At 44.5% G+C, this 24,158-nt stretch overlaps 1 protein-coding gene across 4 annotated transcripts in view; it reads left to right on the top strand.

The window, feature by feature from the left end:
• Positions 1-4,642: 4,642 nt before the first annotated feature.
• Positions 4,643-24,158, top strand: part of CCHCR1 (coiled-coil alpha-helical rod protein 1) — a 30,943-nt gene continuing 11,427 nt past the window's right edge. For 3 of the 4 annotated variants that reach the window (XM_083351278.1, XM_083351279.1, XM_083351276.1), the window contains exons 1-11: positions 4,643-4,751; positions 7,069-7,155; positions 8,925-9,132; positions 10,442-10,946; positions 11,785-11,927; positions 13,164-13,284; positions 14,558-14,668; positions 17,044-17,193; positions 20,049-20,159; positions 22,223-22,329; positions 23,670-23,782. In XM_083351278.1, coding sequence (XP_083207404.1) covers positions 7,086-7,155; positions 8,925-9,132; positions 10,442-10,946; positions 11,785-11,927; positions 13,164-13,284; positions 14,558-14,668; positions 17,044-17,193; positions 20,049-20,159; positions 22,223-22,329; positions 23,670-23,782 — 1,639 coding nt within the window. In that variant the 5' untranslated portion in view covers positions 4,643-4,751; positions 7,069-7,085. Of the gene's footprint in view, positions 4,927-7,068; positions 7,156-8,924; positions 9,133-10,441; positions 10,947-11,784; positions 11,928-13,163; positions 13,285-14,557; positions 14,669-17,043; positions 17,194-20,048; positions 20,160-22,222; positions 22,330-23,669; positions 23,783-24,158 lie in introns of all 4 variants that reach the window. The other variant, XM_083351277.1, reaches the window with a different exon arrangement.

The raw sequence follows: 24,158 nt of genomic DNA, 5'->3' as shown, positions 1-24,158 counted from the left end.
GCAATGGTCATAAGTCACTTTTTTCAGTGCTGTTGTAACTTCAAATAGTCATTAAATGAACTGTTGTAAGACGAGGATCACCTTTATGTAAAACAATCGTTGGGCCGAGAAAAAGGCAAATAATGACAAAGTTGTGAATGCAGATGCAAAGATCTTCAAAAAGTGACAGCAGTTAAGAGTTTTAAAGATAATTTCAGACCTTAAAAGTAAACCTGATGTAGAATTAAATTCAAATTGGAAGGAAATTCTAGACTGCAATTTTGTCCCTTATCCAAAGTCTGGATTTTTCTATGTACTGTATAGATTTTACTTTTCAATTTTAATGCATATGTAAAGCTGAAGAGAATCAACATACTATGGCTTATAATTTTATTTGGTGAATTATATTGTGTTATTTATCCTGGCTTAAAACTTAATCCTTTAAAGCAATACAATCATCATAATTAACTAATGATACATGGAAAGCCATAATGTGCTTGACAATTTTTGATCCCTTGCTTACTCATTTTAGCTTGCATGTTTTCTATTTGTGACTTTTTATGCCTTTTTCTATAAAACGTTTTTAATAAAATATTTCTTTAAAAGAGCTTTAAAAGTCAAAATGCAATGTGTGGACTATTTTATGGATGTGGTGAAAAATGGGATCATTTGCGTTGCTAGAAAATACAGAAAGGTAAATTGAATGGAGTTGAAGTGCCTTCAATTTGCAAAACGTCAGAAGGCACAATCTCCTACCTACAGTACTTTGTGGAGAGTTTTCACTTATGGCCACACTTATGGGACAGGAATCTGAGTCATTGGGCAAAACAGTCAGTAAACAAGATGCCCATGGAACTGCTTCACTCAGTGACCGCAATCCTGGCACTCCCAGCTGCAGTCATGCAGTTGTGGGGGTCATGAAGCAGAGTGCAAGGATGGGAAAAGCCCTGGAAGGCACATATTATCATTTGTGGTGGACCTGTGTTAAAGCAAAAAAAAAAAAGGACAAAAATACACATTTGATTAGACAAGATGTTAGGAAAACATGTAGATTTTAAACCTGAACTTTTTTTACTAGGTATAATACAAGAAAAATCTGATAAGTAAAGTGTTTAACATTGCATGTACTAACAGCAGTGAGGATTGTATTTGCTCAGCACTGGAAGAATGAAGAAACACCAGTAGTCAAAAGAGATAATCAAGATATTGGACTGTGCTGAAATGGACAGACTTACATTGAGGATCAAAGAGGAAGAAGATACAGAATATTTTCAAACATGGAATTTATTTTATCGATGGTTGGGAAAAGGGGATAGAGACTAAGAATGTAACTTGTATTATTAAGCAAATTAACCCAGACAACACAATGTTTAAGCACTAATCAACTGTATTAATAGAAAATTAATTTTAAAAAATGGCATTACATGCATTTTGTTCACATAGGCTTAAGATCAAATGAATTGTGGAAATCCAACAATTGAGTTTACAGCTGAACTGAAATTTTTTTTTTAATTTTTTTTTATTTTAATTCCATTTATATCCCGCCCTTCTCCGAAGACTCAGGGCGGCTTTACAAACTTAGCAGTAGCCTTCATTCTATGTATATGCCTGCTTATTAGGGCTTTCACACACACCCCAAGCGGCATTATTACAAAGTCAGCTTAATTGCCCCCAACAATCTGGGTCCTCATTTTACCTACCTCGGAAGGATGGAAGGATGAGTCAACCTTGAGCCTGGTGGGATGCGAACCTGCACTAATTGCAGGCAGCTGGTGTTACTTAAGGAGGCATTAGCTCACTGCTCCACCAAGGCTCTTAACCAGAATAACTGCATTGAGACACAATCTCCTACAGTGCTTTACGGAGAGTTTTCACTTATGGCCACACTTATGGGACAGGAATCTGAGTCATTGGGCAAAATGGTCAGTAAGCAAGATGCCCATGGAACTGCTCTGCTCAGTGACTGCAATCCTGGCACTCCCAGCTGCAGTCATGCAATTGTGAAGGTTGTGAAGCAGAGTGCAGGGGTGGGAGAGGCCTGAAACAGGCCATGTGTGGCTGGTGGGGTGCTGCAAAGTAGTGCAAAGCCACAGCTATCCCAGCTGAGCCCTGCAGTGCGGGACATGGCATCAGCAGTGCCACATGGGACCTGAAGCAGAGGCCTGAGGCCTTCAGCAGTCTCAGCCAGCTGTCACCACCCTAGTCTAGATTAAGGCTGTCTTCCTTCAATCAGGTCAATCTAAGAGAAGGCAATGACTTAATAAGCCATTGTTAGTCAGGTCATGATCAAACAACAGACCCAACGGAATGGCTACTGCAGCACACTTTCAATGGGACTTCCTTTGGAGACCAGCAGAAGCTTCAACCGGTCAAATTGCAGTGGTTTGAGCAGAAATGGACATGTTTTAGTGTACTTCATAAATTGCATTGATTGTCGGTTTGCTTCCAGTCCAATTCAAGGTGTTGGTTCCCTTGGTAGGCCTCCATAGCATAAGGGATCATCACCATCACCACCACGATTATTGCAAACCTCTCTTGAGTTAGCTATCCTCATATCCCTAGGCAGCCCTGTAGGATTTGGGCCACAAAAATCCAGATAACATGAGATGGCAGCAAAGGCCCACGTTTTGGCCTTCCCTAAAGATGCCTTTTCAAAGACTGCTCATTATTTCCAACAGAAACGTTAATAATAAATCCCTTTGCTTTTGTGCCCAGTTTGCTGTCTTGACTTCTCCTTTATTATACTTTTTGACCCCACAGAATTTCGGAAAGCAGTTGTACATAAATGATCCAGACCATCTGTTTATCTGCCTTTCAAGATAATGCTCTGAAAATCAAAGATAAAGGGATCACATAGTGAAACCGGAAAAATAGGTTTTTTTTTTAAAAGGCAGGTTCTGGAGCATTCCAGAAAGCTCAGTTTGGTGGGAGATTGGGGTTGCAGCTTGGAATGCTGCCAACAGCTCAAGGACCCCCTCCCACCTTTTTCCTAGTCATGTGACCCAGAATAGCCTATACCAGTGATGGCAAACCTTTTAGTGCCCCCAAACTGCCCCCACCCCACCACTGCTCTGCTCCACTATGCCCCCTTCCGCCCACCCACAGGGCCACCCACTGCTTCCACGGCCTGCTGCAGCAGATCACCCAGGTGTCCCAACAGTGCCACGGTGGCCATGCCCTCTGCCCACAGCCCGCAGCATCATCTGGCCATCACCGGCCTATACCCATCCCTGCCCAGCCCAGCCTTTCCAGGGCTCATCACACAAACCAAGAGAGAGGTAGCAACCTCAATAACACTTAGACTTATATACCGCTTCACAGTGCTTTACAGCGCTGTCTAAGACTCAGTGGTTTTCAGAGTCAGCCTATTGCCCCCTTGTACCTTCATTGCACAGAAAAAAAATAAGCTGTGTCAGCTGCTAACATTGGATGTTCTTGCTTTGACAACAGATGGAAATGTAGCCATCTTTTCTCTTTCACTCTTAGAGATAGTTGATGCTGGGAGGGGGGGGGATGTGGGTGAGAGTCCAGTTAGTCATAACAATAACTCAGCCGTGGGAATCCAAGGTTATTGCGCCCTGAGTTGATAAAGATTTGGCGGCTGGAGAGCTGGAGAGAAAGCCCTTGCTTCAAGCTAATTGGGGAATGTGATTTATGACTGTTAGTTGAAGGAGGGAATTGTGCTTTGTTACATTGTACCCAGGGGAGGGGAATTCAGTTTTTGCCTTTAACTATGTAGTGTCGATGCTTTGTTTCTCAAATAAAAGATTCTTTAAGGTAAACAATACCTCCAGGTTCTTTTGAAGAGTTTCATCTGTCGGAACCATGACAAGATGTTGGTAAGAAGATAGCAAAAGGCTCAGTTTTACATGCTTATCCTTCTTGGCTTAGAAAAAAGTACAGCAAGTAGAAGTTTAATAAATACACTCAATCAATCTCCTACGTTAAAGGAGATGCTGGTATGATAAAATGCATTTCAGGAATGCTGTTTTCTTTTTGCAAATTTCTTTCACCTGCAGCTGAGCTTCTTCCTAATGAAAGCAAGCAAACTCCAGAGTCTGCTAAGATTACAAGCAGATTACAACTAGACAACTAGATTTGGAATCCTCGTGTTCCCTGATTAGTTTCTGCTTAGTCAAAAAACAAAAGCAGTATTTCTCCAGTTTGGCCATTTTAATTGGCGTGGACTTCAAGTCCCAGAATTCCCCAAAGAGCCATGCTGCTGCCTCGGGATTTCTGGGAGTTGAAGTCCAAACGAATTAAAAGTGGTCAAGGATGTGAAATACTGGTTTAAGAGAAAAAGCCGCACTTCCTTTTTCCTTAATTCACCGTTTTGGATCAGAAGCATGGAAGTTCTCTTATTGGACAAAATCTACGGTATTGCCTTCCAGAATCCCGTGCTCAACTATCTCAGCGCCTTCATCACTTGTATTGCTCTTCTCCGTTTTCATTGGCTTAGCGCTCGCGGAGGGGCGTAGCTAGTGCTTCCTCTCTCGGGAACAGAGGCTTCTTTTCCTAACTTCCAATCCGCCCGCGGCACTAAGCGCATGCGCAGTTTGGATCCTCGTCTGTTGACCGAATGTTAGGGACCGTTGGTGACGGTTCGAAAGGGGCGGGGGTGGAGGCGGAGTTCTGTTCTGAAGGGGGTGTGGCAACTTGGAACGAGGAACCAGCCAATGAAAAGACGGGAGGATCTGAGGAGCAGGGGGTTCCAGCACGTTACAGCCAATCAGAAAACTCGCGGATGCTGGATGCGCTGAAACGTGGGAATGGTGTGTAGTGGAACCGCTTCGAAGGGCGGGCGTTTGCCTTGAATCGCCAGGTTTTATTTCTAATTTGGGTTCACTGTTTCTCTCATTAAGAGCTGGAGGAGAAAAATTGGAATTGAAACAAAGGAGGCTTCGTGGGCAGGTAGCTATGAAATGGACAGCAACGTAGCCAGGAGAAGTATGTTACAACTTAATGCGAGGCACTGGGTTGTCTTGGATCGCCAATCCTGTAGGGAATCCTTAGCTTTAGGGCAGGGGTCTTCAAACTTGGCCCTTTTATGACTTGTGGACTTCAACTCCCAGAATTCCTCAGCCAGCAAAGCTGGCTGAGGAATTCTGGGAGTTGAAGTCCACAAGTCATAAAAGGGCCAAGTTTGAAGACCCCTGCTTTAGGGTGTATGGTTTATGCTGGATTTGCCAACCAGGAAACTAGACTGGAAGTATAGACCATAAATTACTCCGAAACAAAGCACTGCGTCAAATAACGTGAATGATGTTTCATCAGATTGTTTTAAACAACTGACAGTCGTTAAAGAGTCAGAAGATTTAAAAATTTAATAAATGAAAAGGGGGGGGGGGAAACGGTCCTGGAATTGTCTTTGTAGGAACTAAACCTGAGAATCAGATTGTGGCTAAAACAATCTTCAGTGGAGATTGCAGCTTCCAGTTGCCTAGCCTAAAGCATCTGAGATTGTAAGCCAGTTTTTAAGCCAATTTTTTTGTTTCCAAACTCGGCAACTTTAAAGATGTGTGGACTTCAACTCCCAGAATTCCACAGTCATAGACACTCAAATCTGTTCCTCCGTGTTATCCCTCTTGGATAATGGAATGATTTCCTCCACTGCTTGTCTACAGGTAATAAATAATAGGCTCAATGAGAAACAAATTGGAATGAATCCAAGCAAACTGTTTGGATTCAAAATCCAAAGTTGTTTTTTTTTTGTAAGGGGGCATGATCTGGAAAGATGGAAGTTTGCTCCTCTTCCCAAGGAAAAAAAATATGTGATCTCAAATGTTTCAGGTTGAGGCTTTTATCAACTGAAACTGATTTGGTAGCTCCAGACTTTTCTTGAAAAAGAAAAGATCTTTAAACAGTGCTGCATCATAAAGTTTCCTGCAAAATAGAATGCTGCAATGTGTGCTATACAGTGAAGCAAATATACGTACCACACATCTGCATGTACTGTAGATCAGAAATTTCAGTAAGGTGGCAGATTTTTTTTTATAGTGCTATTTAGAAAAAAAGTGATTTGTCCGTTCTTCAATAGCTAGAATGATTTCTTGTAGATTTCCAGATAAAATACTGTATAAAGCATTGGCTGTCATCTTAAAGCCCTAAATTAGGTTAATTTTACTTAAGACCATTTTTATATAATTGCTGCGCTGCAATAACAGGAAAGTACTGTATGCTATTTCTCTATGTCAGTGTTTCTTAAACTTTTTTTTCTTTTAGGATTCCTTCCCATTTTTAAAGTTATGGAGAACCCCAAAAGAGCTATTGTTGATATGGGTTATGTTTATTGATATTTACTATATTAAAAATTAAAATTGATACATTGACACCCATTACCACTTCTCACAACTCTTTGATAGGATTTTAATATTGTATTATCTTTCAACATAGGCTGGCAAATAATTTTGATTTTATGGATCACTGAGAGGGCTTTGGGGATCCCCAGGGATGCCAGGATCACCCTTTAAGAAATGCTGCTTTATGTAATCCTTCTCAGATAGTGGAATTACCTGGAAAGATACTCTTTGAGTGTCATCAACTCATCAGATTGTGACTTGTGATCAGTCCTCTGTCGTTGGACAGCCATTTGAACAATCCGGCCTGGTCTGATGGGGTTGGGGTTTGGATTTGGTTTTAACATTGTTTTAATCATTGTTTTATATTGGGCATGATTATTTAATTCTTTTTTAACTTTTGTATGTATATTTTGATATTTATTGCCCTGTACACCGCCCTGAGTCCTTTGGGAGAAGGGCGGTATAAAAATTTAATAAATATAAATATATATGTATTTGGTATTGGGTCTCCTATTTCAGCAGAGGGTTTGACTAGAAGACCTCCAAGGTCCCTTCCAATTCTGTTATTCTGTTATTGCCTTTAGGGTTATGGGGCATTTTTCCTTAATCAGGGGTCTAGCATCTTTAGAGTCTTGCAGAGAAGCCTTTACTTGTAATAGATTTGATTAATTTTCACGTGAATGTTCTGTTTACTTGATATGGTGAAATTTTGTTTTAGTAATGTGTTTAAACTTTAAATTGCCATGAGTAGAATTGAAATTATTACTCTAAGTGTTTGTATATTTTGAAGGACTGTGAAGTGAGGCCATGGCCAAGAGGAAGGATTCAGACAAGCACCTGGACCCCCCTGCTGTGTTCCAGATTACAAGGCCAACTGGTAAAGAATCAGCAAATTCCTTCTTAGGGATAACCTTGATAACCTTGATAGGTTGTTGCTCTGGTTGCAATTTCTAAGTCAGCCAACTTAATGCATTATGTATGCAGATGGGGACTGTAGCCAAGAAATTAAAAGACGCTTGCTCCTGGGGAGGAAAGCCATGGCAAATCTAGACAGCACACTAAAAAGCAGAGACATCACCCTGTCAACAAAAGTGTGTATAGTCAAGGCTATGGTCTTCCCAGTTGTAATGTATGGCAGTGAAAGTTGGACCGTAAGAAAGGCTGAGCGCCAAATAATCGAGGCCTTTGAACTATGGTGCTGGAGAAGACTCCTGCGAGTCCCTTGGACTGCAAGGCGATTAAACCAGTCAGTCCTAGAGGAGATCAACCCTGACTGCTCTTTAGAAGGCCAGATCCTGAAGCTAAAATTCAAATACTTTGGCCACCTAATGAGAAGGAAGGACTCACTGGAGAAGAGCCTAATGCTGGGAAAGATTGAGGGCAAGAGAAGAAGGGGATGACAGAGAATGAGGTGGCTGGATGGAGTCACTGAAGCAGTAGGCGTGACCCTAAATGGACTCCAGAAGATGGTAGATAACAGGAAGGCATGGAGGAACGTTGTCCATAGGGTCACGATTGGTCGGACACGACTTCACAGCTAACAACAACAAATGTTCTGTAGAAGTCTATCTGAAGCCCACTAAGAACAAAGCAAATTTACTAGATTATTTCCTGAGACTAACCACAAAAGGCATAACTTGCCAATTGGTTAAGTTATGAAGCTGATCCACTTTTGGTTGCAGTTTAAAATGTTGCCTATAAAGCCTTTACAAGGCCAGTTTGGTATAGTTACCGAAACACTAGGCTAGAAAAATGGGAGAGTGAATTCTAGTCCTCCTTTACTCAAGCTGGGTAACCTTGAGCCAATCGCGGCTTCTCACTCCAGGAAGGAGGCAATAGCAAATTGCTTCTGAAATCTTGCCAAAAAAACTCCAGGACTTTTCTAGGCAGTCACCAGGAGTCAATATTGACTTGAAGATGTACGTGTACAAACACACACACAAATGCACACCATACCCTTTAACAAAACAGTCCTGTGTCTCACTATGGTGGTCTCTGACCTCTGAGGATTTCTGATACTGTGTGATAAATTGATCAGGTAGCCAGAAAAGCAGAGAGAGATCTGTGTTTTTCATTTCTTTTGATTTTTTTCACTCACATAATTTCCTTTCTTTAGTTTACAAAGGTAGCATAGGTACACTTAAACCAGCACCAGAGCTGTCTGGGTAAGACTAAGATCCCCATTCTATGTTTTCATTAACAACTAGTGGATTTCTTATCTGGTGAGAACCTGGCTTAGTATTATACATCTAAATAGAAAACCATTATCTAGGTCTGTGTTGGCGAACCTATGGCACACGTGTGGGCACGCGTGCCGTCGCCCCAGTCCTAGGCCTTCAGCTGGGTTTTATAAAACCTTTTCGCTTTAGGCCTCTGCTGCTGTGTGCAAAAAAAAAAGGTTCAATCAATTTCAACTTCTGGCGGGAAAAAAAAAGATCTCGCAAAGTTGGAATTGATTGATTGAACTTTTTAGCCCCACCCAGTCTGCCATTACCACTGCAGCCACGCCCACCCAATGGGCCACACCCACCCAGCACCCGATGATTCATAAGTGGGGTTTGGGTTGCAGTTTGGGCCCTCGGTCTCTAAAAGGTTTGCCATCACTGATCTAGGCGATTTTTTCTGTATTTTTTTTTCCTCCCCTAGGATTTAGAGAATTGATTCCACCTTCACATTTCCAGAGCCAATCAGCACCACCACTAACAGTGGCCACTCCTGGGCCCTGGGGAGCCACAGCTTACCCTAGCTGGGAAGAGGCTGGTGAACTCAGACGAGAGAATTTGCGTTTGAAAAATGAACTCCAAAGAAGGACCGCAACAGTAGATAAGACAGAAGACTCAAAAGATAAAACCAGGTGAACAATTCAGCATCTTATTTATTGTCTCTGAACCTTTTAATGCTGCGTGCAGTCAGTGAGCTGGGAGGAAATTACTAGAAGATGGCTTTGAACTATTTCTGAGCTGAACGACTGAGAGTGGCACCTTTTAGATTCATTACATTGTTTTCTTTGGACAATCTACGGGTAGTCCTCCACTTACGACCACAGTAGAGCCCCAGTTAAGTGGTGTTTGCTCCATTTTATGACAGTTGTTAAGTAAATCATTGCAGTTAAATTAATAACATGGTTGTTAAGTGAATCTGGCTTCTCCATTGACTTTGCTTGCCAGAAGGTCGCAAAATGTTATCACCTTACCCTAGGAAACTGCAACCGTCACAAATACATGTCAGTTGCCAAGCGTCTGAATTTTAATCACGTAACCATGGAGATGCCGCAACGGTTGTAGGTGTGAAAAACCGGTTGTCAGTTGTTTTCCCAGTGCCATTGTAACTCTGAGTGGTCACTAAACGAATGGTTACAAGTCAAGGACTACCCATAAATCAGATCAACCCATTTATGCTTTCTCTGACTCATGGCTTTTAGAAGGAAAATCGTATGCATTCCGTTGTTCCTATTACTGAGTGAGCAGTTCCTAGAATTGTCCTTCCTAATCTAGATGCCCTTCAGATTGAATGGACATCAGATATTTGGATTCTCAGCAATAGCTATGATGGCTGGAAGATTCTGTGAACTGAAGCTCACACCTCTAGAAATCTGTGGAGTTTCTCAGTCATCCAGCTCATAATTGTCCCAAAGATGCTTTTTCATGAGGCAACGGGACGTTCTTGTTTTTCTTGGAAGACGTTTCGCTTCTCATCCAAGAAGCTGAAGATGCTTCTTGGATGAGAAGCGAAAGGTCTTCCAAGAAAAACAAGAACGTCCAGTTGCCTTGTGAAGAAGCATCTTTGGGCTACGTCTGGAAGGTTGCAGTCGGGATGGGGAAGTCTTTCTAGGCTAGGGGTCTTCAAACTTGGCCCTTTTATGACTTGTGGACTTCAATTCCCAGAATTCCTTAGCCAGACACGCTGGCTGAGGAATTCTGGGAGTTGAAGTCCACAAGTCATAAAAGGGCCAAGTTTGAAGACCCCTGGCCTAGAGCCTAAATCTGGGAAATGAAGTCCACAAGTCATAAAAGGGCCACGTTTGAAGACCCTTGGCCTAGAGCCTAATTCTGGGAATTGAAGTCCGCAAGTCATAAAAGGGCCAAGTTTGAAGACCCCCTGGCCTAAAGCCTTCTCCCTTGAGATAGGAGAACGTCCTGACATCTTCCTCTCTTCTATCCAAGGTCCTTGGATAGGTTGGCTGAGCCTTCAAATGTGACCCTGGCAATGTCTCAACAGGCCGAAATCATCTCCCATCAGCTCCACGAGATCCAGCGCTTGGAGTCGGACGTTAGCGCCCTCCGAGTTTCCTCTGCCCGACAGGAGGCATCCATAGCTGCTCGGGAAAGTACCTTGTCCAATCTCCAAGGAGAACTGACATTACTCAAAAGCCAGAAACTTACTGAAGTTGCTGCCCTGAGGACCGAATTGGAAGAAGTCAGGAAAAGTAGTCAGCGAGAGAAAGAGGCCCTAAGGAGTGAATTAGAAGAGCTTAGGAAGCAAAGCCAACTGAAAGCTGGTTCGCTGAGGGAGGAACTGGAGTCAGCCAAGGAAAGGAGCAACCATGAAATCAGCCTGGCGCAGGGAGAGCTGCAGCAGATGAGGGAAGAGAGAGAAGTGGAACGGAGGAGGCAGGAGGCCAGGGTTCAAGAATGCCGACAGTCCGTGCTGAAAGAGTACCAAACCAAGGTAACCGCAGAGCGCAAAATAGCAATAGCACCTAGACTTACATACCGCTTCCTAGCCCTTTACAGCCCTGTCTGAGCGCTTTACAGAGCCAGCATGTAAACCCCAACAGTCTGGGTCCCCATTTTACTGATGTCAGAAGGATGGAAAGCTAAGTCAACTTCGAGCCGGTCAGGATCGAACTCCATACTGTGGGCAGAGTCAGCCTGCAATACTGCCTTCGAAACCACTGCCTCGCCAGGGCTCTCAACAAAACATCTTGAGAAGTTATTTATTTATTTATTTATTTATTTATTTATTTATTTATTTATTTATTAGAAATTGACATAGGATAAAATAAGTTGCAAAGCTCTCTGGAAAAGAAAGCCTTGGAGAGCAGTTACAGGCAGTGCTCGACTTCCAACAGTTCGTTTAGCGATGGTTCAAAGTTAACAGCGGCACTGCAAAAAGCATCTTTTAAGTCCATTTTTTTCCACGCTTAACAATTGTTGCGGCATAAACGGCGATCAGAATTCTTGGTCACATGATCAAAATCCGGATGCTTGGCAATTGACTCATACTTACGACGGTTGCAGTGTCCCGGGGTCGTGTGATCCCTTTTTGCGACCTTCTGACAAAGTCACTTGACAACTGTGTTACTGACTTAATCTGCAGTTCACTTAACCGCTGTGGCAAGAAAGGTGGAAAAAATGGGACAAAACTCACTTAACTGCCTCACTTAGTGACAGAAATTTTGGGTTCAGTTGTGGTCGTACACTGAGGACTACCTGTAGCTTCAAATAATAGAGGTGAGCTTATGTCTCAAGTCTCCAGCTGCTTCTTTTTTTTCTTCTTCCCACAGTTGGATAAGCTGTCTGAAGTCTATGAAGCTGAAGTGGTTTCCCTGAAGCAGCAGATATGTGCATTCCAGCAGGATTTGGAAGCCCAGCGTAAGGAGGCCAGCCAGTTAAGGGAGAAAAAAGATATACTCCAGAACCAACTCAGGTTGATTTATGTCTTCATCCTCTCTTCACACTTGTGGGATTCAGAGACCAGTCATCGCAGGGTGTCCCAAAATGTCTGTCTGCCTACGCAGAGTATGTTGTATTTATACAGTTTTAACAAGGTGTTGTGATTCAGGGTCAGCCTGTGGGTTCGGCAGTTGGGTCGGATGACTCAGATGGGCAGGAGGGGGGTGTTGAAGAACTTGCTGATGATGGCTTTGAGGCTCCGCAGAGCCCCCAGCCAGGCCCCTCCCACCTGGTGGAGACCCAGCTGTGTGAGCCTGACAGCGTGGATGAAGATGACCCACAGCTGGCCCTGTTCAAGGACGCCCGACGCAGGAGGCAGTCAAGTAGGAGTAAACAGAGGAAGGCAATGGGGCTTCTCGGAAGGAGGGAGAGAGAAGCCACGCCCTGAACTCTTTATAAAGGACTTGTGTGGGGAGGGCTGGTTTGCTGAAAGCAACCGCTCAGATAGTGTTTCAAAGCTCCGGTATCTTGGTTCGTGTTTTGTTTGTTTTTGTAATAAATTTGGCAGACGTATTCCAGCCTCTTGCCGTCTGTAAAGGGGTTGCCTTTTCTGCGAGGCCGGTAGCAGGCTGGTACAGAACAGAAGGAAATAATGCACAGCAAAAGCATTGTTTATTGGTGTACTCCTTAGTCAGTCTTAAAGAACATCCGAACATCCCAGTGAGGGCAGAGTCTCTCTTATCTAGCTGGTTCTTGGTAATCCTTGGCAGTGCTAATTGGAATGAGCTCATAGACATGCAGATATCAGGATACTAAGGCAGGCAGTTTGCTGCACAGGGTCCCTTCATATCCTTGACCTCCATCTCTACACTCCCTTCCTTGGTAAAGGTAAAGGTTCCCCCGCACATGTGTGCTAGTCGTTTCCGACTCTAGGGGCCAGTGCTCAGCTCCGTTTCAAAGCCAAAGAGCCAGCGCTTGTCCGAGGATGTCTCCGTGGTCATGTGGCCGGCATGACTAGACGCCAAAGGCGCACGGAACGCTGTTACCTTTCCACCGTAGTGGTCCCTATTTTTCTACTTGCATTTTTACGTGCTTTCAAACTGCTAGGTTGGCAGAAGCTGGGACGAGTAACAGGCGCTCACTGTTATGTGGCACTCGGGATTCGACCCACCAAACTGCCGATCTTCTGATCGACAAGCTCAGCATCCTAACCCACTGAGCCACCTTGGTACAGGGATTTTATTCAAGGTCTCTGGTTTCTTTCTTCCAGTGTGACTGAGGCAGAACTGGCTTCCCAGAATGCTTTGGTGCTGCAGTTAAAGACCTATGTGGGGGAGCAGAAGTCAAGTAAACCTGGTTTTGAACAGGAGCAGCTGATAAATCGAATACAGGTGAGAACAAATACAGGACCCTGGCACATCGAGTTCAGCTGTTTGTTCTTTCACCCAGCTCCATTAGGAAGCCCACTAAACCAGGGGTCCCCAACCAATGGCCCGCGACCTGGTCCCGGGGTCACAGCCTGTTGGCCACCGGTCCCCCGGGTATAGCTGCCGAGCTTCACCCACTCACAGTAGCACCGCCACACGGGCACTAGCGGCCCCATTTGCGCATACACGGGGGACACGAGCACTGCTGCCACGTGGGTGCACGTGGCCCGCTTGTGTATGTGCACGCACGCTAGTGCCGTCGTGCAAGGGGCTGCCCGCGCGCACATTTCCCTGCTGCTCCCTTTCCTTCTGGGCCACCAAGCTGGAAAGGTTGAAGAATTCTGCACTAATCCATCAGCAGCGGTTCTACATCTCATGGTAGCAAATCCTCAAGTTGATGTACGTGTGTGTGTGTTTGCGCGTGTTTGCATGCGCACACACACTCCTGATACTTTCAGGTGAGAACAAATACAGGGCCCTGGCACATTGAATTCAGCTGTCTGTTCTTTCAGCCAGCTCCATTAGGAAGCCCACTAATCCAGGGGTCCCCAACCAATGGTCCGCGACCTGGTACCAGGTCACAGCCTGTTGGCCACCGGGTATAGCTGCCGTGCTCCACCCACTCACAATAGCACTGCCACACGGGCACTGGCAGTCCCATTTGCACATGCACAGGGGATTTACGTGTGTGTGTGTTCGCGCGCATTTGCACGCGCGCGCGCACACACACTCATACTTTCAGGACCACAATTCAGTTCATTGGGTGACCTCTAGTTGTAGAGAACTGAAAGGAAAATAGCCTGCACACTGAATGAGTGGGTCATGTTCTTTTATTTCTCTGAACGCAACACTCCTTGTCTTCCAAAAGTGAAAGTAGTCCTCGACTTGAATGACCACAGTGGAATCCAAAATTTCCATTGCTAAGCAAGGCCGTTGTTTAAGTCAGTTGTGCCCCATTTTATGATCTTTTAGCCACAGTTATGAAGTGAATCTGGCTTCCCCGTTGTCTTTGCTTGTTGGAAGCCGGCTGGAAAGGTTACAAGGTCTCATAACCCCAGGACAGTGCAGTTGTCATAAAATACAAACCAGTTTGCCAAGCACCTGAATTTTGTTCATGTGACCATAGTTGTAATGCTGCAATGGTTGTAAGTGGAAAATGGTCATAAATCACTTTTTCCCCAGTGTCATTGTAACTTTGAATGGTCTCTACCTGCGTACCATTTTTCTTTTGTTTCAGCAACTTGAGGATGAGAAGGAGGCTCTGAAAATTACAGCTGAACTTCTGCAGGTCCGTGTGGCTTCGTTAGGCGATATCTTGACTCTGCAGGAGACTGAGCTTGGGAAAAAGGTGATTCCATTTGAGCACTTCAGAAGCTTCTGATCTCTTTATCTAATTGGGGTTTAGAATATAATGATCCAGATAGCATTGCCATAATTGTCGTACAATGGAATGTAAAGCTCTATACAATGTAAGATCTGGATACCGTATATTACAAGTGCCTTCTTCTGCCTGTCAGTTAGGGGAAATGGCCTTTTGCAGGTACCCTGTGTGCTAAGGAGCTGCTTTGCGGTGACCTGAAAGAGAACGTTCTCAGCACAAATTGCCACTAGATTGTGGAATGTAAGAGTTAGACGGGATTTTGTTGATCGTCTATCCCAGGGGTGTCAAACTGCCGGCCTGCGGGCCAGATGCGTCATGCCGAAACTGCACCCACCCCATTGCCGGCAATGGAAAAAATGTCACGATACGTCGTGACATGTCATGTGACGTTGCAAGTTTGACACCCCTGGTATGGCCAAACCCCTGCTCTCTGCAGGAATCCACTGCAACGGCAGGTAGTGGAATTTTACCAGCTGTGGAAGTTCCCCCTGTTCAGATATGGCTGGGTCCTAACCCTTTTAAGCTTTTGGACAAGTTGAGACATAACTGTTCATTGGGCTTGGAGTTATATTGGCACTATTCTGTTCTTCTGGTCTGACTGGGTGTTGTTACGCTATTTTACAATTGGGTGCATTAAAGTTCTATTGTTTATTTTAAATTGGTTTATATTTCTTTTTAGTTGTAATGAATTGTATCATACTTAAAACATTGGTTTTGATTTATTTTTTTTTAAAAGCCTAGACATTTTATAAATAATGAATGAGTGTGCAGAAGTAGAGTTACTAATTCTGGAGGAAAGTTTACTGCCAACTAAAGAAGATTATATCTTTGGATTATATTTTGCCCGACTCTTTGGTACATTGTTCATGATCATCACAGCTTCTGAACCCATAGCTCCTGCACAATGAAGAGGTACTGTGTTTTCCCAAAAGTAAGGCCTACCCTGAAAATAAGCCCTAGTTTTGGGGGCAAGGCACACCCCTAAAAATCAAACTGAGGTGGGGGTGTGGAGCTGCCCCACATGCCCCGCACCCACTTACCTTGCAGCCAGGCCTCTCTTTGCCGGCCCACTTCTGTGGCGTCTTCTGCAGCCAGGCCTGCATTTCTCAGTCAGGCCTTTCCAAGAAGGCCACTGCAGCTGAGAATTGAGCTATGGATTGAATCCATAGCTTGGTACTCAGCTGTATAGGCCTTCCGGAAAGGCCTGGCTGCAAAATGTAGACCGGAATGCAGCTGCAGAATGAAGCTGCTCCTTCGGCCCCAGAAGAAGTCGATTTGCTGGGCAGACACCCCCACCCCCACCCTGAAAATAAGACCTGGTGCCTCTTTTGGAGGCCAAAAAAAACCAAAAAACACCCGGTCTTATTTTGGGGGGAAACACAGTAGTAACTGTTGTCAAGAAAGCTCCCCCCCCTATTTATAAACATAGCATGAAACATGACACAGGGAGACTGCCTGGACATGTCTCTGCGCTATTCTAGTCAGGTTTTCAAGAAATGGTTTGCCATTGCCTTTTTTCCTAGGGCTGAGAGAAAATGACTGGCTCCAGATCATCGGCTTTGTGCCTCAAGCCGGACTGGAACTCGTGTCTTGCCCTTTTGTAGCAATAGCAATAGCACGTAGTCTTATATACCGCTTCACAGTGCTTTACAGCACACTCTGAGCGGTTTACAGAGTCAGTATATCGCCCCCAACAATCTGGGTCCTCATTTTACCAACCTTGGATGGCAGGCTGAGTCAGTCTTGAGCCGGTGAGGATCGAACTACTGGCAGTGAGCTGAATTAGCTGCAGTACTGCATTCTAACCATTGCGCCACCACGGCTCCTTGTACCTGATGCCTTAACCACCGCACCAAACTGGCTCTCCTGTCACGTTCACCTTCTAAGAAAACAGTGAGACGACAAACATTCTTAACAACAGTGTTGGAGACAAGAGTTGCAACTCATTTTTAATTAGACAAATTTTTAAAAGTCAGACGGGGTGCTGGGAGCCTAGCAGGATCTAAGAGCGATGTCTATTTTCGTGTTTCTCTCTGGATGCCATGTTGTGCACCGTGGTCCTAGTTACAGAAACAGAAAAAAGGTTGGAGGAAGGGATGTAGCCCTGCCGAAACGATGGGATTTCCAGGGGCTTTTAAAAAGCTTGGATCATTTTTGAGTTTTGTGTGTGTGTGGAAGTTTTTACTTGCGTCTGGAAACGTCTAGCATTTGTGAGAACAGGACTTCGGGTTTTTTCCCCCTCTTCTATATGCTACCAATGGTGCGTTTGTCGTCCCTGGTGTCTGAGTAGAAAGGTGTGATAAGTATGTTGGATGTCTTGATTTTGTGCTTTATCCTCTCAGGTGCATCTCCAGGACCCTCTCCAGTCTGAGTCGTCACACAAACTTCAGTGCCTGCTGACCAGATGGCGGGAGAAAGTATTTTCTCTCCTGGTGCAGCTGAAATCTCAGGAGCTGAGCCACAGGGATGACACTAAACGTTTGGAGAAGAAGGTACGGCGTATCCGTGAAGAGAGACCGGAGGTTTGAATGGATTAGAGTACACACAGAAAATACAAGTTGTTGTGCGTTTTACAAATAGAAACGCCTTAACATACCAGACCTGGTTGATTTGGTTGGATTGATTAAATGCATATACCAATCGTCCCAATACATTCCTCGGGAGGGGGGTATGTTCTCTAGAATACCCCTATAAAACTAGGATTTCTAGGTTTGTCAGGAAAGATTGGGAGGAGGTGGGGGAGAAGAGAATGCTGAGCACCTAAATTTTCTGATGAGACGTGAGTGGTGGCAATGAAAAATTCTAGTTGCCTAGGGCAGGGCTTTTCAACCAGTGGTACGGGTACCACCTGTGGTACATTGGCACCTGGCAGGTGGTACGCGACCATCCTAGAAAATTGGTAGCCGGGGAGGGGAATGAGCTGAACCAGTGGCAGCACTGCAGAAGCCTGAGTGAGAGATGGCTGGAGCTGCAGGGCTGTCAGGGCTCAGCGGAAGCGCCAGGATCAGCGCCAGGATCCAGGTGGAGTTCGGCGCTGATCCTGGCGCTTCAGCTGAGTTCAGAAGTGCCGATCAGCTGGAACGTACGGTCAGTGTCCCAGGGTCATGTGAAGTGACCAAAACCTGCTGCAACCACCCAGCAGAGGGTGGGGGGGGGAGGAATAAAAACCAAACACCCCCCCACCCACCCCCGCTGCCAAGCCTCAACAGAAATGCTCACAACAATGAAAGCCTCAGACAGGAGGAAGAGAGCCACCGGGTGGGCAGGCAGGTGTTTTGGTCAACTCTGGCTTGGGAAGCACTTTTTCCAGTGCCATTGTAACTTCGAACAGTCACTAAGTGAACTGTTGTAAGTCAAGGACTACCTGTACTTCATCACTTTTTCCCTTTTTTTTGGGTCATTAAGTTTTTGACACCTTGCTAGGCGACTGGTGGTTCTCGGATGTTGCCATATCCTAAAAGTGGTACAATGGGTGAAAAGGTTGAAAAGCCCTGACCTAGGGGGATAAAAGTACTTGACACCATGTGGTGAGGCTGTTTGGCTTACTAGTTAATATGAATGAGATTATATGAAAAATTCATGGGTTGAACTTGGTTAGTGGCTAAGAGATTGAACCTGAATCAAGAAATCTGTAGTTCAGATTTTGCCTTTAGCTATGAGTTACTAGATGGCTTTAGGGCAGGGGTAGGCAACCTCGGCTCTTTTATGACTCATGGACTTCAACTCCCAGAATTCCTGAGTCAGCATAGCATAGCTGACTCAGGAATTCTGGGAGTTGAAGTCCATGAGTCATAAAAGAGCCAAGGTTGCCTACCGCTGCTTTAGGGGAAGCCAATGTCAGCCTCAGCTCCTACATCATCTGCATTATAACACTGACTCTTAAATTAAGAGTGCGCAGCCTCTCGACTTCCCACAGCTTCCCAAAATTTTCTGAAAAGTTATCACAGCACGGTATGCTTTAGCGTTACAGAAGGGGGAAGTTACTAAAAACTAATACGGACTGTTCGTGTTTATGTAATTTTGGTTTCACGTAATTGGTTTTGACCATTGCCGTGCCTTCAGTTTTCACTGGGTCCTGTATTATTTGAAGTGGAGCTCACAGTACGCCACTTACATTGCCGAATCCCACTCATGGTTGTTTTATTGTTTCTTTGGTTTTATTGTTTTATCCATCTTTGTCTTAGAATCTGGTGGCAGACGGGTGAGAAATAAAATGTATAATGGTGCACGGAAAGGATTTCACATGCTTGGAAGCACAGTACAGTATAAAACTTAAGTAGCATTGCATCTGAGATGCCCTACGTACGGTCACTCATGCACTCGTTACCTCTTGGATAGATTACTGCAATGCTCTGTACATGGGGCTGCCCTTGAAGACCACCCGGAGGCTCCAGCTGGTGCAGAATGCGGCCACGCAGGTAGTGATGGGAGCATCCCGATACTCCCATATTACACCCCTCCTGCGTGAGCTGCATTGGCTACCGGTTGTCTTCCGGGAGAGATTTAAGGTGCTGGTACTTACCTTTAAAGCCCTACATGGCTTAGGCCCGGGATATCTGCAGGACCGTCTGCTACCGGGGACGACTTCTCATCGCCCAGTGCGCTCACACAGAGAAGGCCTCCTCAGGGTGCCGTCGGCCAGACAATGTCGGCTGGCGACCCCCAGGGGGAGGGCCTTCTCTGTGGGAGCACCAGCCCTTTGGAACCAACTCCCCCTTGAGCTTTGGATGGCCCCGGACCTCCGGTCCTTTCGCCGCGACCTCAAAACTTTTCTTCCATCAGGCTGACCTGGATTGATGATGGGTTTTTAAAAGTTTTAATTTTTAACTGTGCAATTAATATTTGGGGCTGTTATTTAATTTTTTCTTAACTTTTGTACTGTTGTTTTTTATTGCTGTTAGCTGCCCTGAGTCCTCTGGGAGATAGGGCGGCATATAAGTCCGTCAATCAATCAATCAATCAATCAATCAATCAATCAATCAATCAATAAATAATAAAATCTGGCCTTATATGGGCTTTTTAAAACTGCAAGCCCTTCAGAGTCTTTGGAGTTGGCAGCCTTGAAACCCAATAAATATGAGCTGATTTAGTGTAGTGGTTAAGGTGCTGGCCTAAAAACCAGGAGACTGTGAGTTCTAGTCCTGTTTTAGCCATGCAAGCCAGCTGGGTGACTTTGGATCAGTCTTTCTCAGCCCACCCCATCTCACGGGTTGTTGTTTTTTTGTTTGTTGTGGGGAAAATAAGGGGGGGGGAGAGTATCCTGTATGTTCACTGCCTTGAGTTATTTATAAACTAATAAAGGTGGTATAAAAATCCAATAAATAAGTGGCTAATTCACTGTCCCCAGGTGAAAGACCTGGAAGAAGAGGTGGCATCTAGTGAACAGAGAGCAGTGCTGCTGCTCCACAGTCTTGAGGACAAAACGGCTGAAGCTGATATGGAAAGAGTAAGAAACAAGGTAATTTATTATCGTGCGACCCCCTCTCGAAGCAGAAGGGTTTTATGACTCCCTCTGTATTATTTGGAAACGGTTGTCCCTGGAGTGACGGACAGCAAGTGGTATTTGATGGAGGAAAATCAAAGGAGGAGGATTAGCCATGTTTCAGGAGAGATTTCCTCAGTGAAGGAAAGTGTAATCACTGTAGAGAAGGGGTGTGGCTTTAATTTTGATTTCAGTGCAGTCTACTTATTCTCTAAGATTCCCTTTGCTTGGACAGCCAGTGTGTATGTATTAAAGGGACGCGGTGGCTCAATGGGTTAGGACGCTGAGCTTGTCGATCGGAAGGTCGGCAGTTTGGCGGGTTGAATCCCGAGTGCCGCGTAGCAGAGTGAGCGCCTGTTACTCGTCCCAGCTTCTGCCAACCTAGCAGTTCGAAAGTACGTAAAAAATGCAAGTAGAAAAATAGGGACCACTATGGTGGGAAGGTAACAGCGTTCCGTGCGCCTTTGGTGTCTATTCATGCCGGCCACATGACCACGGAGACGTCCTCGGACAAGCGCTGGCTCTTCGGCTTTGAAACAGAGATGAGCACCGGCCCCTAGAGTCGGAAACGACTAGCACGCATGTGCGGGGGAAACTTTACCTTTACCTTTATGTATTAAAACTACTGATTTTATATTCTTGGGTGCACTGTTCATTTTCCTACAGAGAAGGGTGTTTTCTGAAAGCTGAGTTAGTGTGGCCAAAGTAAAAAAGTTTATAAAACAGTCCCGAGAATGAGAAGAAGCAGTCACTATCCTAGTTACATTCTGCCTTGCTCTGGAATTGGGACTTTTCGCAGAGCTGTACATAATTCAGTTTCTCCTTAATTTATCGTTTGAGCAACATGGTGACTGGCCTCGCCGGACCAACCTATTACAGCCATCGAATTGCTTTTGATCCCTTTGGGTGTAAGGAGATACGCGAATAGGGGGGTGTCTTGTCTGAGTCTGGAGCGACGACGATAGGGATCATTTGGGATCCCTTCGTCTCCCAGGGGACGGGCAGATTTCAAGGCCTAATAGTTTGCTTCCCATAGACGAAGAAGAGAAGGGCGATCTCTTTATTAATTCAAAGCGTCAGAGCAGCCAGGAGTTGGTTCTCTTCGCAGCATAAGACTGGGAACAGTTCAGTTCTCCTATTTTCCTGTTATCCATGGCTCAGGACTATTTTGGGTCTTTCATTTCAACAAGGAAGAGATTCTAAATGAACACGCAGCTTCTGATGCTGGTGCTTTCCGCAGTCCCCTGAGAGGGGGCCATGAGAATTTCACCTCTAATGTGAATTTCACCTCTAATGTTTTCCCCAACCAAAACAGATGGTAGTAGCCCCCTGCCCCGGAATAAAGAAACTGCGGTGCAAAGGGGGTAACCTTTATGTACTTTTTACTGCTGTCTGCCTAGGAAAAGATATTGGAAATTCTTGGCAGCCATCAGAAGATGGGAGGTAAATTTTTTTTTAAAAAAAGAATTGATCTAGCAAAAGCACTAGCACGTAGGCTTAACGTACCCGCCTATTGCCCTGAACAATCTGGGTCCTCGTTTTACCAACCTCGGAAGGATGGTAAATTACTATTTTGACAATTTTACCTATTTTACTACATTCTACCTATTTTTATTACCTACTTTTACCATTTTTTAAAAAAAATTAACTTTTGTCTTTGTTATGTCTCATTTCTTCCCTTTTTGAAGAAGAACATTTTTCTTCTTTTTTCCTTCTTTTTCTTTTCTCATTTTTATGCTCTTTGGGGTAATCTCTTTTTTTCCCCCACTATTTTTTGCTCCCCTCTCTTTTTTGGGGGGGGGGAATTTTCATATTTTTTTACTATTTTTACTACTTCGGTGGTTCTTCTCTCCTAACCATTAGGAGACTATTGGATTATAAAATCTATCTATTGGGCAGAGTTAATTAATTCTAAAACAGGGCCTTGCAAGAGCATTAAAGAGTTTCTGCTCTTGTATGGTATATTCTTGAAGAGATCACCAGAATTAATTTTTTTAGAACTATTCAACAGGCCACAAAGAACCTCCCTTTTCTTGCAGACTCTGCAAGCAGAGTTGCTGCGCTCCAACGAACAAATGCATGGTTTTCGACAGAGGGCAGAGGCTGGGGAAAGAGCCCTTCGGGAACTGGCAGACTTTGTCAGCAGGTAAGGGGTGGGTGGGAATGGATTCTTGGCTTTTCATCAAATTCCGATTCAGTTTCTTTGCCTTAGCTTGTTGCTGGAAGATGCCTTGCCCTCTCTCTCTCACCTTCTCGTTATTTTGTTATTGCAAATAACAAAAAGGAGACTTTCCACAAGTCACTTGAGAACCCAGAGCAGAGGTTCCCAAGCGGGGAACTCTGGGGGGGTGTGTGTGTGCGAGATGATACTCCAGGCAGGGGTGCAAAAAAAAATGGGTTTTTCAAAATTATAGTGTATATGCATAATTCGTTGCTGTTATTTTGAACTTTTGTAAGGGGTGCAAGAATATATCAGGAGCGTTCTAGGGGTGCGGGGTATAGAACCGCTGACCTAGAGGAAAGGCAGAATATAAATCGAATAACAGATTAGCTGTCTTGGGTGGCACCCCTTTCATTTATGAGACATTTTGTTGGACAACAACAAACAGTGCAGGATCCACTGTGACTTCTATTCCACTTCTTTTCTTGGTGCTCTCCCCTTTTAATCACAAGAAGACCCATCTAGGATCATGCAGCTGACTTATCTAGTCTAGTTTTCTGTGTCAATATTGACCAGCCAAGTATATCTGGAATGTTTACAAGCGTGGACAGGAGGGCCCAGCCCTTTTCTCTTGTTGCATCGTGGCAGCTGGTATTTAAAGAATGCTTATAATTCTGGAGATGGTATCAGTAGCATAACCGTTCATGAATTTGCCCAGTCTTTTTAAAATAATCTTATGTTTAGTGTCCATCAGCACATTTGACAGCGGCACGTTCCACAATTTAACTATTTGTTGGGAAAAGCAGGGCTTCTGATCTAGAGCAGACATGTCAAACTCACGACGTCACGTGGCGTCGCGCGACGTATCGGAACTTTTTCCCCATTGCCGACAATGGGGTGGGCTCGGTTTCTTGGTGACGCGTCCGGCCTGTGGGCCGGCAGTTAGACACCCCTGATCTAGAGGGATCCTGACTGTCTCAGCATTTTGTTTCAATGGATTACATAAAAAAGCTAGTATTGCAAGAGGGAAATGTCCCTGACTTTCATTTTCTATATCTTGAATAGTTTTATGTCTCCAATCATGTATCCCATACTTGCCTTACTCCACATTAAAAAAACTGGAATCATTGGTAGTTCTTCATTGGAGTACGATAGTCCTCAAGTTACAACCACAATTGAGCCCAAAGCTCAGTTGTGAAGAGAAAGAGAAGAATAAAATGTTTTCAGGAAGAAAAAAAACCACAAGAAAGTCTAGTTGCCTTTTGGGAAAGGACCTTTGGATCAGCACTTGAAGAACACAACCATATTTGTAAATTGCTTTTTAGGCTAAAGCAGCAGCTGATGGGGCAGGAAGAGAGATGGAAGGCAGCTTTGTCACGGCTTTTGAGCCTGGGAAATAGGGTCAGTTTTGCAACCAAGAGAGTTGATACCATCCAAGGTAAGCTATGGAGCAATCTGGGCATTATTGCTCTTCACTGTAATCTTGTCTGGCATGTTTCCCCCCATTTTATTTATTCAATTTCTATAGCCACCCATAACTGTTCAATTAACTCTTTATACCGGGGGAACCACGGCCCCTTTATGACTGGTGGACTTCAACTCCCAGAATTCCTGAGCCATTCCTGAGTAGCTATGCTGGCTCAGGAATTCTGGGAGTTGGAAGTCCACCGGTCATAAAGGGGCTCCCATGGTTCCCCATTCCTGCTTTATACCGTGAAATCTTTATATTAACTTCCTGTACAACAAGAAAAAGTAATTCAACGGTGGTTTTACAAAAGTTCATTTTGAAACAAATAAAGGAAATTCCCTTTGCG

Source organism: Vipera ursinii, assembly GCF_947247035.1.
Source record: "Vipera ursinii genome assembly, chromosome: 2".
Taxonomy (NCBI): Eukaryota; Metazoa; Chordata; class Lepidosauria; order Squamata; family Viperidae; genus Vipera; species Vipera ursinii.
The sequence above is the reverse complement of the archived record's forward strand: the minus strand, read 5'-3'. Positions and strand labels throughout refer to the sequence as shown.